The following is a 15,585-nucleotide window of genomic DNA, read 5'->3' as shown; positions in this document are numbered from 1 at the left end:
CTTACAACAATTTCACTGCACACTGCGAGCTTCTCACAACAAGCATTAGAAGCTGCAGCAAGTCACATAGAGCCTGCCAAATTTCCCAGCTGGAGGACTTACAGCATCTTCTAGCCCTTTCCTCCCCAGCCTGACTGTCCCTGGCCAACCCCTTGCATTCAGAAGGCTCAACAGAGCATGTAGGCCCTACGTAGTAAGGTCTGTATGCAAATACAATGTGTAACAAGTGTGTAGGGTGCTGAACTTCAACACCACCATATAGCTAGGTATCAGCAGACAGAATAGGGTACAATGTCAGATATTGGGCAAATCCGAGCAGCCTCAAAATGATGACTGGGATAGTGGGATAAGGACAGTAATTAATAATACACTAGCCAGGCGCTCCAGTGGAATCGCATATGAACAGTCTGTGGAATGAGTGGTATGCAACCGGCTAGATGACAGTTGATTCCAAAGCCCCAAATCCACAAGAGACAGGATGTCCAGTTCAAGTAATGATTTATTGCAATGAAAAGATAAAAAGTCTTACATGGGGCATCACAGTGTGTACCAGTTGTTGAAAGAACCCAGCCTGAGGTCGGAAGGGATGTGCCGGAGGGACTCGGATGACAGATGGGATCCATGACAGGATGACGACGGCTGTGGCAGAGGAAACGGGTGAACTCTTGTCACTGGAAATCACATCACCAGAACCAGGAAGCCTACAGCCGCACAACGTAGACCACTGGAACACACCAAGGAGGTGCTGACAGAACAACATGCTTTGGGGTAATGCCCCCTTGTCAACTCCCAATGGGCTAACCAGCAAGGCAATCTTATATACCTATATCAACTGGAACGGCACATCCCCTTGCCCAGAGATAGGCAAATCAACTACCAGTGGATAACTAGATTAAAAAACAGCCATTATACCAAGAACTATACAGCTGTCCCAATATAAGATGATTAAAAAAATGAACAATAAAACTATGATGTAATAAAAAATAGAGTTACAGTGATATTATCCCACCAATGCTTGTTTGATACAATACAAATACCAGAAAAAAGTACTGGGCTGAAGCTCATGATATAAGGAAAGACTAAAGGAGATGCATGGAAGGGAGAGGAAAAAAGGAGGGACCATTATCAGGGGTTACATCCATCCACACCCACATGCCCATGCTCATACATACAGTGCCTTGAAAAAGTATTCACACCCCTTGAAATTTTCCACATTTTGTCATGTTACAACCAAAAACTTAAATGTACTTTATTGGGCTTTTATGTGATAGACTAACACAAAACGGCACATAATTGACAGGTGGAAGGAAAATTATAAATGGTTTTCAACATTTTTTACAAATAAATATGTGAAAAGTGTAGCGTGCATTTCTTTTCAACCCCTTTTACTCTGATACCCCTAAGGCCCCTTTCACACGTGCGGACAGTATGTCCGTATTTCATCCATCCATTTATGGATGAAATACGGACATACATGCATTCCTATGGGATAACGGGTGTCAGCGGATGAAAATCTGCTGACACCTGATATCATCCGTCTCCGCTATGGTCCAATTCTTATTTTTCTATCCATCTGCAGAGCGGATCGGATGAACACGGACAGACGGTCCGTGTTCATCCGATCCCCCATAGAAGAGAGCGGAGATCTGACAGGGCGGTCCCTGCACAGTGTGCAGGGACCGCCCTGTCATCTTCCGGCTCAGCGTGGATAAACAGAGCAATCCCCGCTGAGCAAGCGGATGTTCACAGGGCGGATCATCACGGATCTGTCCCGTGTGAAAGGGGCCTATCTAAAATCTAGTGGAACAATTTGCATTCAGAAGTCAACTAATTAGTAAATACTTAGTAGTCCACCTGTGTGTAATTTAATCTCAGTATAAATACAGCTGTTCTGTGAAGCCCTCAGATGTTTGTTAGAGAACCTTAGTTAACAAACAGCATTATGAATGACAAGGAACACACCAGACAGGTCAGGGATAAAGTTGTGGAGAACTTTGAAACAGGGTTAGGTTATAAAAAAATATCCCAAGTATTTTACGTCTCACTGAGCTCTGTTCCATCCATCATCTGAAAATGGAAAGAGTATGGCACAACCGAAAACCTACCAACACATAGCCGTCCACCTAAACTGACAGACCGGGCAAGGAGGGCATTAATCAGAGAAGTAGCCGAGAGGCACATGGTAACTCCATGTGCCTGAAGGAGTTACAGAGATCCAGAGCTCAGGTGGGAGAATCTGTCCACAGGACAACTATTAGTCGCGCTCTCCACAAATCTGCCCTTTATGAAAGAGTGGCAAGAAGAAAGCCATTGTTGAAATAAAGCTACAAGAAGTCCTGTTTGCAGTTTGCGAGAAGCCATGTGGGGGACACAGCAAACATGTGGAAGAAAGTGCTCTGGTTAGATGAGATCAAAATGTTACTTTTTGGCCTAAAAGCAAAACGTTATATGTGGAGGAAAACTAACACTGTACATCACCCTGAACACACATCCCCACCGTGAAACATGGTGGTGACAGCACCATGCTGTGGGGATGCTATTCTTCAGGGACAGGGAAGCTGGTCAGAGTTGATAGAAAGATGGATGGAGCCAAATACAGGGCAATCTTAGAAGAAAACCTGTTCCAGTCTGCAAAAGACTTGAGACTGGTAGGATAGAACCAATGTTATGATGGAGTGCTACCTTTGTCATTATTCTTGCTCCTCTTCCTTATTCCTCCTCCTCCTCTTCCTCCTCATTCCCTGCCCCTTCTTTGTCTATGCCTGCTCACTTGGCTGTCGTTCCTTATGTTCAATGGCTAATATTTGGCCACAGATGCTTTAACCAGTTGCCGACCGCCGCACGACGATGTAGGTCGACAGAATGGCACGGGCAGGCATATGGGCGTACCTGTACGTCCCTGCCTTCCCGCGGGTGGGGGGCCCGATCGGGCCCCCCCCCCCCGGTGCCAGCGGCGGTCGGAACCCGTTCAGGAGCGATCCGGGATGAGGGGGCGGCCATTCGTTCATGACCACCCCCTTGCGATCGCTCCTGACGAATGGAAGTGCAGCGTGACATCACTTTCTCTCCTGTAATGTAAACACAGGCAGAGGAAGTGATGTAATCTCTCCTCTGTGTCGGTATTTTTCGTTCCGGCACCGAGGAGAGAGGATCGGTGAGTTGCACCAACACTACACAATACAGTAGAACATGCCGGGCACACTCTCACCCCCCCTTCACCCCCCGATCACCCCCCCAATCACCCCTGCACCCCCAGTCACAGTGACACCAATTGCATTTTTTTTTTTTTGCATTTGTCATTTGTGTGTCATTTGTGTCATTTGTGACTGTAATAACTGTTAGGGCAGTTAGGGTTAGCCCCCTTTAGTTCTAGGGTACCACCCTAACCCCCCAATAAAGGTTTAACCCTGTGATCACCCCCCGTCGCCAGTGTCATTAAGGCTGGGTTCACATTGCAGCGGTTTATGAGAACGGATGTGATTCGCACCGCACTGCACTGCAAATCACATCCGATCTCTGTGCGATTCGAGTTCAGCCATACAGATAGTATGGCTGAATTCGCATCGCACCCGCCGCACCCGCTGCAAACTCGCACGGGACCCTTTTTTTGGTCCGCAGCAGAATCGGATCGCATGGGTGTTCACACCATGCGATCCGATTCCTGTCCGAGTTTGCAGATCGCACTGCGATATGCGAACTGATCTGGGGGTGTCATTAACATTTCACTGACACTCCCAGCAGTTCGCATAGGGCAGTGTGATGCGGGAACCCGCCGCGGATTCGTGGCGTTCCCGCATCGCTCCAGTGTGAACCCAGCCTAATAAGCGATCGTTTTTCTGATCGCTGTATTAGTGTCACCGGTGACGCTAGTTAGGCAGGTAGGTATTTAGTTTCGCCGCAGCTTTTTATAGCGCCAGGGACCCCCATATACTACCGCATAAAGCCCCCTGATTGCCCCCTAGTTAACCCTTTCACCAGTGATCACCAAATAACTGTTACAGGTGACGCTGGTTGGTTAGTTATTTTTTTATAGTTTCAGGGCACCCGCCATTTATTACCTAATAAAGGTTTAACCCCCTGATCACCCGGCGGGTGATATAAGTTTGAAGGTCAGATAAGGTCTGCGTCGCCCCAGGCAGCGTCAGGTTAGTGCCAGTACCGCTAACACCCACGCGCAAAGCATACACCTCCCTTAGTAATATAGTATCTGATCAGATCTATATTAGCGTCGCCAGCAGTTTAGGTTTCCCAAAACGCATTGTTAGCGGGATCAGCCCAGATACCTGCTAGCACCTGCATTTAGCCCCTCCGCCAAGCCCAGCCCAGCCCACCCAAGTGCAGTATCGATCGATCACTGTCACTTACAAAACACAACGCACATAACTGCAGCGTTCGCAGAGTCAGGCCTGATCCCTGTGATCGCTAACAGTTTTTTTTGTAGCGTTTTGATACAGTCGCTGACAGCCTAGGTGCTTTTTTACCTGTGAGTCTCACTAGTGTACCCCTAAAATTAGGGGTGTCTACTTTCCAAAATGGGGTCATTTGGGGGGGTTTGTGCCATCTTGGCATTTTATGGCCTTCAAAACTGCGATAGGTAGTGAGGAGTGAAGTCAAAAATGTACGCCCTTAGAAAGCCTGAAGGCGGTGCTTGATTTTCGGGGCCTCGTACGCGGCTAGGCTCCCAAAAAGTCCCACATATGTGGTATCCCCGTACTCAGGAGAAGTAGCAGAATTTATTTTGGGGTGTCATTTCACATATGCCCATAGCATGTGTGAGCAATATATCATTTAGTGACAACTTTGTGAAAAAAAATAAAAAAAAAATAAAAGTGTGTAATTTTCCCGCAACTTGTGGCAAAATATAAAATATTCCATGGTCTACTTTCTAAAATGGGGTCATTTGTGGGTGTTTTGTGCCATCTTGGCATTTTATGGCCTTCAAAACTGTGATAGGTAGTGAGGAGTGAAATTACAAATGTATGCCCTTAGAAATCCTGAAGGCGGTGCTTGGTTTTCGGGGCCCCGTACGCGGCTAGGCTTCCAAAAAGTCGACCACATGTGGTATCCCCGTACTCAGGAGAAGCAGCAAAATGTATTTTGGGGTACAATTCCACATATAACCATGGCATGTGTGAGCAATATATCATTTAGTGACAACTTTGTGTAAAAAAAAAATAAAACATTTTTTTTGTCATTATTCAATCGCTTGAGGCAAAAAAATAAAATATTCAATGGGCTCAACATGCCTCTTATCAATTTCCTTAGGGTGTCTACTTTCCAAAATGGGGTCATTTGGGGGGGTTTTGTACTGCCCTGCCATTTTAGCACGTCAAGAAATGAGATAGGCAGTCATAAACTAAAAGCTGCGTAAATTCCAGAAAACGTACCTTAGTTTGTAGATGTGACAACTTTTGCGCAAACCAATAAATATACAGTTATTGACTTTTTTTTACCAAAGACATGTGGCTGAATACATTTTGGCCTAAATGTATGACTAAAATTGAGTTTATTGGATTTTTCTAATAACAAAAAGTAGAAAATATCATTTTTTTTCAAAATTTGCGGTCTTTTTACGTTTATATCGCAAAAAATAAAAATCGCAGTCAGTCAAATACCTTTAAAAGAAAGCTCTATTTGTGGGAAAAAAAGGACGCAAATTTTGTTTGGGTACAACATTGCATGACCGCGCAATTACCAGTTAAAGCAGCGCAGTGCCAAATTGTAAAAAGACCTCTGGTCATTGACCAGCAAAATGGTCCGGTCTGAAAGTGGTTAAAGATATGTAGATATGTTTGGAGCAGTATATTATTGCTATTGTTCATATGTTACAGTATTGGTTATGTTGCTCTCCATGTTTTGGCACCCTCCATGTCGGATGGTCAATCGGACCTCATGGGGTATACGATGATCGTTGCTTATTTGAGCTGGTTTACCCCTCTTATACTTTTTCTATGCCTGTTATCAAACTGTGTTTTCTTCATGCAATCTGCATATACAAATAAAGATTATATAAATATAAAAAAAAAAGACTTGAGACTGGGGCGGAGGTTCACCTTCCAGTGGGACAACAACCCTAAATATATGGCCAGGGCTACAATGGAAAGTTTAGATAAAAGCATATTCATGTGTTAGAATGGCCCAGTCAAAGTCCAGACCTAAATCCAATTGAGAATCTGTGGCAAGAATTGAAAATTGCTGTTCACAGACGCTTCCCATCCAATCTGACAGAGCTTGAGATATTTTGCAAAAAAGAATGGGCAAAAATGTCTCTCTCTACATGTGCAAAGCTGGTAGAGACACCTCCAAAAAGACTTACAGATAGAATTGCAGCGAAAGGTGGCTCTACTAAGTAGACTCAGGGGAGCTGAATACAAATGCACACCACGCCTTTCACATATTTATTTGTAAAAAAAAAAAAATGAAAACCATTTATCATTTTCTTTCCACTTCACAATTATGTGCCAATTTGTGTTGGTCTACCACATAAAACCCCAATAAAATATATTTAGGTTTTTGGTTGTAACATGACAAAATGTGGAAAATTTCCAGGTGCATGAATACTTTTTCAAGGGACTGTATGTGTGTGTATTAAACTGTGGATTTCCGCATCCTTGCTGAGGCCATTTGGGGAAACGGTGTTTAATTTATGGATCCAAAAGGTCTCACGTTTACACAACACCGAAAATCTTTAACTGGCAGTGAGAGACTTATCAGGTATGCATTTGATGGCAAAGATAGTGAAGGCACCTGTGTCCCTGCCATGACACAAGGTGAAGTGGCGTAGGACACTATGCTTGTCTGAACGATCTTTGAAGAACCTATGGTGCTCACAGGTTCTCTTACTAAGTGGGCGTATAGTGCACCCCACATACAAGTGACTGTAAGAGCACCTTAACCCATAGATCACATAATTCAAACGTGATGACCTGTTTAATATTGGAAACATTACAAGTCCCCCGAAACATGGTTTGTCCAATAATTTCAATACTCCTGCATCTAGAGTTGACCCACGAGGGAGGGGCAAATATTACGAAGAATTTCTGCAAATCGGTTGGTGGTAACTCGTATTTACATTATATGAGTTGCCACCACCCCGCCTGGAAGGATAATATCCCCACTGACCAGTTCCATCGACTAAGAAAGAATTGTTTGAAGGTGGAGGACTATACAGAACAGAGCTGTCTTCTCAGACAAAAATAAACGCTATCCTAAGGAGTTAATACAAGAGGCATATTCTAAATTCCTTAATAGCCCAAAAGACTCCATATCAAAACTAAATCTCCTGAGCATAACATCACACATTTCACTACAGTATTCAACAGTGATTACCAACAGTGTTTTCGAAACAATGGCATATTTTACAGATGGACCCCAAATTGGCACCTGTCATTTCCGACACACCCCGTATCACCTTTAGAAGGGCCAAGTGCTTTTGAAGAATATTATTGTGCGCAGCAAGTTAAGTGAAGCCAATAAGGCCAAACAGGAAGATATTAGATTTTTCTTTGATAATATAATGGGCATTCTTAGATGTGGTAAAACAAGGATGCCTCACAAACCACAGGGGGGACAAACCACATTTTGAGATAGGACTGGAAATGTTTAGAATATTAAACAGTTCATCATATGTTCTACGGATTATGTGATCTATGCGTTACTGTGCTTTTGCGGTCTCTTGTATGTGGGGCGCAATATACCCCCACTTCATAAGAGAATCGTTGAGCACCGTAGGGTAATTGAAGATCGCTCAGACAAGCATAGTGTCCTACACCCCTTCACCTCATGTCATGGTGGGGACAGAGGTGCCTTGAAGGTATTTGCCATCGAATGCATATCTGAGTCCCTCACTACCAAAGATTCTCGGTGTTGTGAAAACGAGAGACCTTTTGCATCCATAAATAAAACACCTTATCCCCAAATGGCCTCAACGAGGGCCCGGAAATCCACAGTTTAATATAATTGTGGTTGCACACACATATCCATGGGCACAGTTATGTGGGTGCGGATGGATGTAACCCCTGATACTGACCCCTCCTTTTTTCCTCTCCCTTCCATACATCTCCTTTAATCTTTCATTATATTATGGGCTTTAGCCAGGTACTTTTTTCTGGTATTTGTATTGTATCAAACATGCATTGGTGGGATATTATGACTGTAACTGTATTTATTATTACATCATAGTTTTATTTTTCATTTTTAATCTCCTCATATTGGGACAGCTGTATACCGTAGTTATTTTTGTTATAATGGCTGTTTTTTAATCTAGTTACCCACTGGTAGTTGAATGGCCTATGTCGACGAGCCTTGAAACATGTTGCCCTGACAACAGATGTAGTTAGTAAATCCTTGGAGCGTTCCAGTGGTCCACGGTGTGCGGCTGTAGACTTCTGGGTTTCATCGACACAAGTCCTCCATTTCCTCTGTTGCGGCTGGCGGCCTGCTGTCATAAATACCATTTGTCACCGGAGTCCTTTCCGGCACATCCCTTCCGCCCTCAGCCTGGGTTCTTCCAACAACTGGTACACAATAAATCATGACTTGAACTGGACATCCAGTCATTTGTGGATTTTGGGCTTTGGAATCATCTTTCATCTAGTCCGTTGTATACAGCTCATTCCACAGACTGTTCTCCTGCAATTCTGCTGGAGCGATTGGCTAGTGTATTATTTAGTACTGTGTGCAAATACAGCCTGCCTAGGAAAGCCCTCTGCTCCAGAATAACATCCACCCATCAAGGCATTTTAAAATTTGCATAGCTCCTCCCACGAGCCAGTCCACTGCTTACATCAGGACTGAGGGCTCTCTCCCCAATAGAGTTTCCCTTTTATCGGGGTCCCCCTTAGACTCCTTGCTTATATCAGGATTTCCATCAGAGTCCCCCTTACATTAGGGTCCCCAAAAAAGCTTCCCTCGCCTAAATCAGGGTCACCATCAGACTCTTCGCTTAAATCAGGATCCCCATCAGAGTCCCCCTTACAATATGGTACCCAAAAGAGTCCACCTTACATCCCGGTCCTCATTAGTCTCCCTACTTAAATCAGGGTCCCCATCAGACTCCCTATTTACACCAGGGTGCCCCTTGAGTCTCCCTACTTACACCAGGGTCCCCATCAGTCTCCCTACTTACATCAGGGTCCCCATCAGTCTCTCTACTTACATCAGTGTCCCCATCAGAACCCCCCACTTACATCAGGATGCCCATCAGACCCCCTACTTACATCAGGGTCCCTATCAGACTCTCTACTTACATCAGGGCCCCCCATTAGACTCCCCACTTACATCAGGGTCCCCATCAGACTCTACTTACATCAGGGTCCCCATCAGACTCTCTACTTACATCAGGGCCCCCCATCAGACTCCCCACTTACATCAGGGTCCCCATCAGACTCCCCACTTACATCAGGGTCCCCATCATACTCTCTACTTACATCAGGGTCCCCATCAGACTCCCAACTTACACCAGGGTCCCCATCAGGCTCCCCACTTACATCAGGGCCACCATCAATCTCCCTACTTATACCAGGGTCCCCATCAGACCCCCAACTTACATCAGGGCTCCATCAGTCTCCCTACTTACACCAGGGTCCCCATCAGACCCCCAACTTACATCAGGGTCCCCATCAGTCTCCCTACTTACACCAGGGTCCCCATTAGTCTCCCTAATGACACCAGGGTCCCCATCAGTATCACTACTTACACCAGGGTCCCCATCATACTCCCTACTTACACCAGGGTCCCCATTGCACTCCCTACTTACACCTGGGTCCCCATCAGACCCCCAACTTACATCAGGGCCACCAGCAATCTCCCTACTTACACCAGGGTCCCCATCAGTCTCACTACTTACATCAGGGTCCCCATCAGACTCCCTACTTACATAAGGGTCCCCATCAGACCCCCAACTTACATCAGGGTCCCCATCAGACTCTCTACGTACATCAGGGACCCCATCAGACACGCTACTTACATCAGGAACCCCATCAGACTCTCTACTTACATCAGTGTCCCCATCAGTCTCCCTACTTACACCAGGGTCCCCATCGCACTCCCTACTTACACCAGGTTCCCCATCAATATCCCTACTTACATCTGGGTCCCCATCAGTCTCCCTACTTAAACCAGAGTCCCCATCGGTCTCCCTATCTACACCAGGGTCCGCATCAGACTCCCTACTTACACTAGGGTCCCAATCCGATTCTCCACTTACATCAGGGTCCCAGAGTCCACCCTTATCTGGCGGTGAGGCAAATACCGCCCATTCCTAAATCAAGTCCCTCCCACCAGCATTCTACAGCCCAATGTAGTACCCTCAGTAGGCTCTGGCATTGGACTGCTAAATAATGGGAGGGGCTTACCTCTAGATAATAGCAGGGCTTAGAGAAAGTTGGGCAAAAGTATCAATATACAGACATGAAGAAATTAAATACTCTCAGTGTATGGCCAATCCCACCCCCCCCCCCCCAATATCCCCCCAGAATATCCAATATTCTTCCTTATAGAAAAACACATCAGGCTCCTGCTCACCGTTATTTTTGTGGCCTTTGCAGTCATCCCCTGGAAACTCAGCATGACTATCTCCAGGCCATGGCTTCCATATGTGCCCTTGAAAAAGCCAGGCTTTACCAGATCATCCGGCCGGCTAGGTGGGTGATATATCCGGCGATAAGTAAGGCAATTGCTGCAAAGAGACACAAAAGAACAAGATAAAAAGGATAAAGAAGCCAACCATCTACTTCTTTGGTGTCCACATATGTCTGACACAGATCAGCCCCTACTTGCTACAAAGTTACAACGCATAGACTGATCACTGGGAGAGAGGAGACTGCTCCCTCCTGCTTGCAGCAGACTTATGACATCATCGCATTTTGTGATAGCATTGGGCAGGTGACAGGTCCTCTTTATGGAAATATTGGGGGTAAAAAACAAAAATGAATATTTTTTATTTATTTTATATAATATATTTTTTACACTTTTTTCTTTACTTAACTTTATTGCTATTGCAAGGGGCAAATAACCCCCCATATGTAATGGGTAATATATTAGCTGTAATGGAGGACAGTGAGGAAATTGATAGTCTAATAGGCTAACAAGCCCCCTATGTTATTGCATTGGGTAGGTGATAGGCCATTTTTATAGAGACATTGAGGGGGGGCTAGACCCCATTGTCTTCATGAGGAGAACCGGTCACCTGCCCAATGCAATAACATAGGGGGCTTGTTCACCTATTAGACTACCAATTTCCCCTCTGTCCTCCATTACAGCTAATTAAGCACAGGTCATGCTTGATTAGCTGCATCCTTGGCTCCAGTAACCAAGGAGTTGCAGCTGTAAACCCAGAAATTGGGTAATACACATCTCTTCTGGATTCATCTTAAAGGGGATCAGGGAACAAATGTGTAAAGCTATTTGCCGCAGTCTTGAGCATACCCGAGGAAGGGGAGGGCCTGGGAAGCACCGCACGTGGTGGCGGTGAGGAGGGTGTACCATTCAGAGCCCTATAGAAGTGATTATAAACAGGATCACTTTCATGTAAAAAGCCCTTTGCTGGCTCTACAAATAAATAGCAAGCTTATGGCTGCTGCTTGCTTTAACCCCTTGTATACCGCACCGTTTATGAACGTTGGTTGGTAGACGAGGTGAGACTTTTCTGATAAATGATACTGTTCCTGTATATTATGACAGGTCAGAAATGTATTCATGGAAACACGGAAAGTTACTGGCAGGTGCACTTGAACCTTTTACCCAGCTTGAAAAAAACAGCCACTAGAGGGAGCTCTTACAAAGCTGAATTTGAAATAGAACCAGGCAAATATGGATCAGAAGTGTCCTATCAGGAACTATCTTTAGGTAAACATTATAATAGCTGAAGATGAGACTCACTGAAAACACATCACCATCCCCTATTCAATACAAATTCCCAGAGGGGGAGGAGGAGGAAGACGAAAGGAAGGAAAAGAAGAAAGAAGAAGAAAAAGAAGAAAGGAAGGAAGGAAAAGAAGAAAGAAGAAAAAGGAAGGAAAAGAAGGAAGGAAGGAAAAGAAAAGAACAAAAGAAAAAGAAGAAAGGAAGGAAAAGAAGAAAGAAGAATAAGAAGAAGCATTTTTCCCCAATGTCCTCTCACTTACTCATATTGGCAGATATAGATGAATTTCATCAGGATGAGCTCCTGCATATGTTCATGGAAAATATCGTCCAGCGTCCTCCCCAAGTCATCTCGCAGCCACGTGCGAAATTCCTGCTGGCAAAAATGTTAAAAAGCGCAAGATAGTTAATACATTGATATGTGGGGATGGCTGCGGAACGAGAGATGACAGGTCCTCCCTTACCTCCTGCCGTCCTCCGGACATTCGGTGGTAGTCGGTCTGAAGGCATTTGGTACAGAACTCATCCTTCTTCACCATCTGTAGCAACAATGTAATTGGTTAGCAGTGGCAGGAACATATGTAATAAATTAGCAGGAAGCGAATACTTGATAATTATGTTTATTATGATATTCCTGATATTATGATAAAATTATGATGATGACTAGTTTTGGAACAGGAAACATGTATTTTCAGTAGGGACAAGATTTAAAGCGGAGGTCCACCCTAAAGTGGACCTTCCGCTCATCGGAACCCTCCCCCCCTCCAGCGCCACAATTGGCACCTTTCAGGGGGGAGGGGGGTGCAGATACCTGTACAGTACAGGTATCTGCACCCACTTCCAGGATAGCTCTCTGCGGAAAGGGGCGTATATTATGCCCCTTTCCGAAAGTCCCCCGCTGCCTGCTGGGAAACACACGGATCCCAGAGGCAGCGGGTCCATCCCTATTGTGCAGCGCAACTCGCGCATGCGCGGTAGGGAACTGGGAAATGAAGCCGAAAGGCTCAATTTCCTGATTCCCATACCCAAGATGGCGGCGGCAGCACCCGAGAGTCGATCGAGAGATCGGCTTCGGGTGCCGACATCGCGGGCGCGCTGGACAGGTAAGTGTCACTATTTTAAAAGTCAGCAGCTGCAGTATTTGTAGCTGCTGCCCTTTAAAAAAAAAAAAAAAAACGCGGAGTCCCGGCGGACTCCCGCTTTAATACAGAATAGACAATATGAGGATCAAGTGATTTCTATTAATTTCCTGTCCTGATGAGACAACTGGAAGTGAGGGGAAATCCCATTTTAAAAAGGCCCTATGTGCTTTTATATTTGTCTTCTCTATATATAATACACACACACACACACATTTATATATATATCTATATATCTATATATATATATATATATATATATATATATATATATATATATATATATATATATATATATATATATATATATATAAAATACACTCTTCAATCAAATGTGCTTTAAAATGCATGGTTTTCCCTTTCATGAACAAGAAAATAATGGCGTTTGCTGTTGGACTGGTATAAAAAATGCAATGGGGCTGGTATGAATTCTTTCCAGGGCTGGTTTTTATTCCCAGTCCGGCCCTGGTCACATGACCATAAGCCCCACCATGCCTCACCTTCCAGCAGTTCAAATCCTTTAAAGGACCGGCGGCAGTTGGCACCAAGGGGTTAAACAACAAAAGTGCATCAAAAACTGATCAGTTTTAAAGGGCCCTAAGTGTATGGAAACCCAAAATCAATTATTGAGTATATCTGGCATCATATCTCACTGTATACAGTTTATAACAAAACAAATTGAATTTCACAGTTTCTTACCTGGAGATCCTGCCAGCAACACCACTTCCTGTTGCAGATGACAACCCTAAGCCACAATTTACATCACCGTTGTCACCCTGCCATGGAAGCTACTTCAGTTGGCTGTTGGGTTGTATACATGATAGACAGCCCAATGGCCCAATGGCAGGGTGCACACAGCAGGCCGACAACACTGCTGCTAATTGCAAACTGGTGACTTAGCATTGCAAGTCCCCATCAGGAAGTGCTGTTACTGGCAGGATCTCCAGGTAAGAAATTCGGCAAAAGATTCACACAAAAGGATTTGCTTAAAGTGGCCTAAACCCATCAATTTAACGGATTCTCAACAGTTACATTTAAAGCGTGTCAATAATGCTAACTGACACAGTTGCTTGTGCTCTCAACCAAACTGTCAAGCCATCAAATGACTGGTGACATAACTGATCACATGTGCAGCATAATGGCAGCTGCAGATAAATAGAGCTAATATGGCAGCTCCCCTGGCTGTAAAGGAGAGAAGGGTTTAGTTCCACTTTAAGAAAACTGTATACAGAGAGACTTGATGCCAGACATAATAAATATAGATTTGGGTAATACATACACATTCAGGGAACTAGGATCACCATCAAGCTGCCATTGCTAACCTCTCCTCCTGGAAAAGCGAGCTGCCTGGCTGTCATGCTGATCCTCTGGCTCTGAGCCTTTCTCTTGCACTGACCCAGAACAAGTACACAAATTAGGAGGAGATCTGCTTTCATTGGCTCCATGCTTGTTCTGGGTCACAGCCAGGTCATCTGTATTTTCAGAAGCCACCACCATGCTTCACTGTAGGGATAGTATTGGCCAGGTGATGAGCAGTGACTGGTTTCCTCCAGACATGACGTTTGCCATTCAGGCCAAAGAGTTCAATCTTTGTTTAATCAGACCAGAGAATTTTGTTTCTCATGGTCTGCGAGTCCTTCAGGTGACTTTTGGCAAACTCTAGTTGTGTGCCTTTTACTGAGGAGTGGCTTCCGTCTGGTCTGATTGGTGGAGATGGTTGTTCTTCTGGAAGGTTCTCCTCTCTCCATAGAGAAACACTGGAGCGCTGTCAGAGTGACCATCGGGTTCTTGGTCACATCCCTAAGGCCCTTCTCCCCCGATCGCTCAGCTTTGTCGGGAAGCCCACTCTCCAAAAAGAGTCCTGGTGGTTCCAAACTTCTTCCATTTACTAGTTGATGGAGACCACTGTGCTCATTGGGACCTTCAATGCTGTGGAAATTTTTCTGTACCCTTCTCCAGATCTGTGCCTCAAAACAACCCTGTCTTGGAGGTCTACAGACAATTCCTTGGACTTCATGGCTTGGTTTGTGCTCTGACATGCACTGTTAACTGTGGGACCTTATATAGACAGGTGTGTGTGCATGTCCAATCAACCGAATTTATCACAGGTGGACTCCAATCAAGTTGTATAAACATCTCAAGAATAGTGGAAACAGGACGCACCTGAGCGCAATTGTAAGTGTCAAGGCAAAGGCTGTGAATACTTCTGTACATGGGATTTTTTTCGTTTTTTATTATTAATAAATTTGCAAATATTTCAAGCAATCTTCTTTCATGATGTCATTATGGGGTATTGTTTCTAGAATTTTGAGGAAAATAATACATTTAATCCATTTTGGAATAAAGCTGTAACATAACAAAATGTGGAAAAAGTGAAGGGCTGTGAATACTTTCCGGATGCTCTGTATTTTACAAAGTTACTTCCCTGGAGGCCCAGCCAGTAGCAGCAGCACTTCCTGTTGCAGGATGACAACCCTAAGCCACAATTTACATCAGCGTTGTCACCTGGCCATGGAAGCTACTTCAGTTGGCTGTTGGGTTGTATACAGTACATGATAGACAGCCCAATGGCCCAATGGCAGGG

The 15,585-nt window shown here is 44.7% G+C and overlaps 2 protein-coding genes across 4 annotated transcripts in view; both read right to left on the bottom strand.

Annotated features, from left to right (window-relative positions):
• The window catches only part of LOC143928488 (F-box only protein 31-B-like), a 62,629-nt gene extending 61,766 nt beyond the window's left edge, over nt 1-863 (bottom strand). Inside the window, exon 1 of the mRNA XM_077453346.1 lies at nt 530-863. Within this exon, the coding sequence (XP_077309472.1) occupies nt 530-760 (231 nt within the window). The 5' untranslated portion in view covers nt 761-863. The remainder of the gene's footprint in view (nt 1-529) is intronic.
• Nucleotides 864-12,174: 11,311 nt separating this feature from the next.
• LOC143928452 (F-box only protein 31-B-like) overlaps nt 12,175-15,585 on the bottom strand; it is a 71,889-nt gene continuing 68,478 nt past the window's right edge. For 2 of the 3 annotated variants that reach the window (XM_077453341.1, XM_077453342.1), the window contains 2 exons: nt 12,327-12,401; nt 12,192-12,235 (listed from right to left, as the gene is read on the bottom strand). In XM_077453341.1, the coding sequence (XP_077309467.1) occupies nt 12,401 (1 nt within the window). In that variant the 3' untranslated portion in view covers nt 12,192-12,235; nt 12,327-12,400. Of the gene's footprint in view, nt 12,236-12,326; nt 12,402-15,585 lie in introns of all 3 variants that reach the window. The other variant, XM_077453343.1, reaches the window with a different exon arrangement.

This window comes from Lithobates pipiens, unplaced genomic scaffold (genome assembly GCF_037356315.1).
Source record: "Lithobates pipiens isolate NorthernLeopardFrog02 unplaced genomic scaffold, aLitPip1_a1.2 Scaffold_10, whole genome shotgun sequence".
Classification (NCBI taxonomy): domain Eukaryota; kingdom Metazoa; phylum Chordata; class Amphibia; order Anura; family Ranidae; genus Lithobates; species Lithobates pipiens.
Note: the sequence above shows the minus strand (reverse complement) of the source record. Positions and strands in the feature narration are given on the sequence as shown.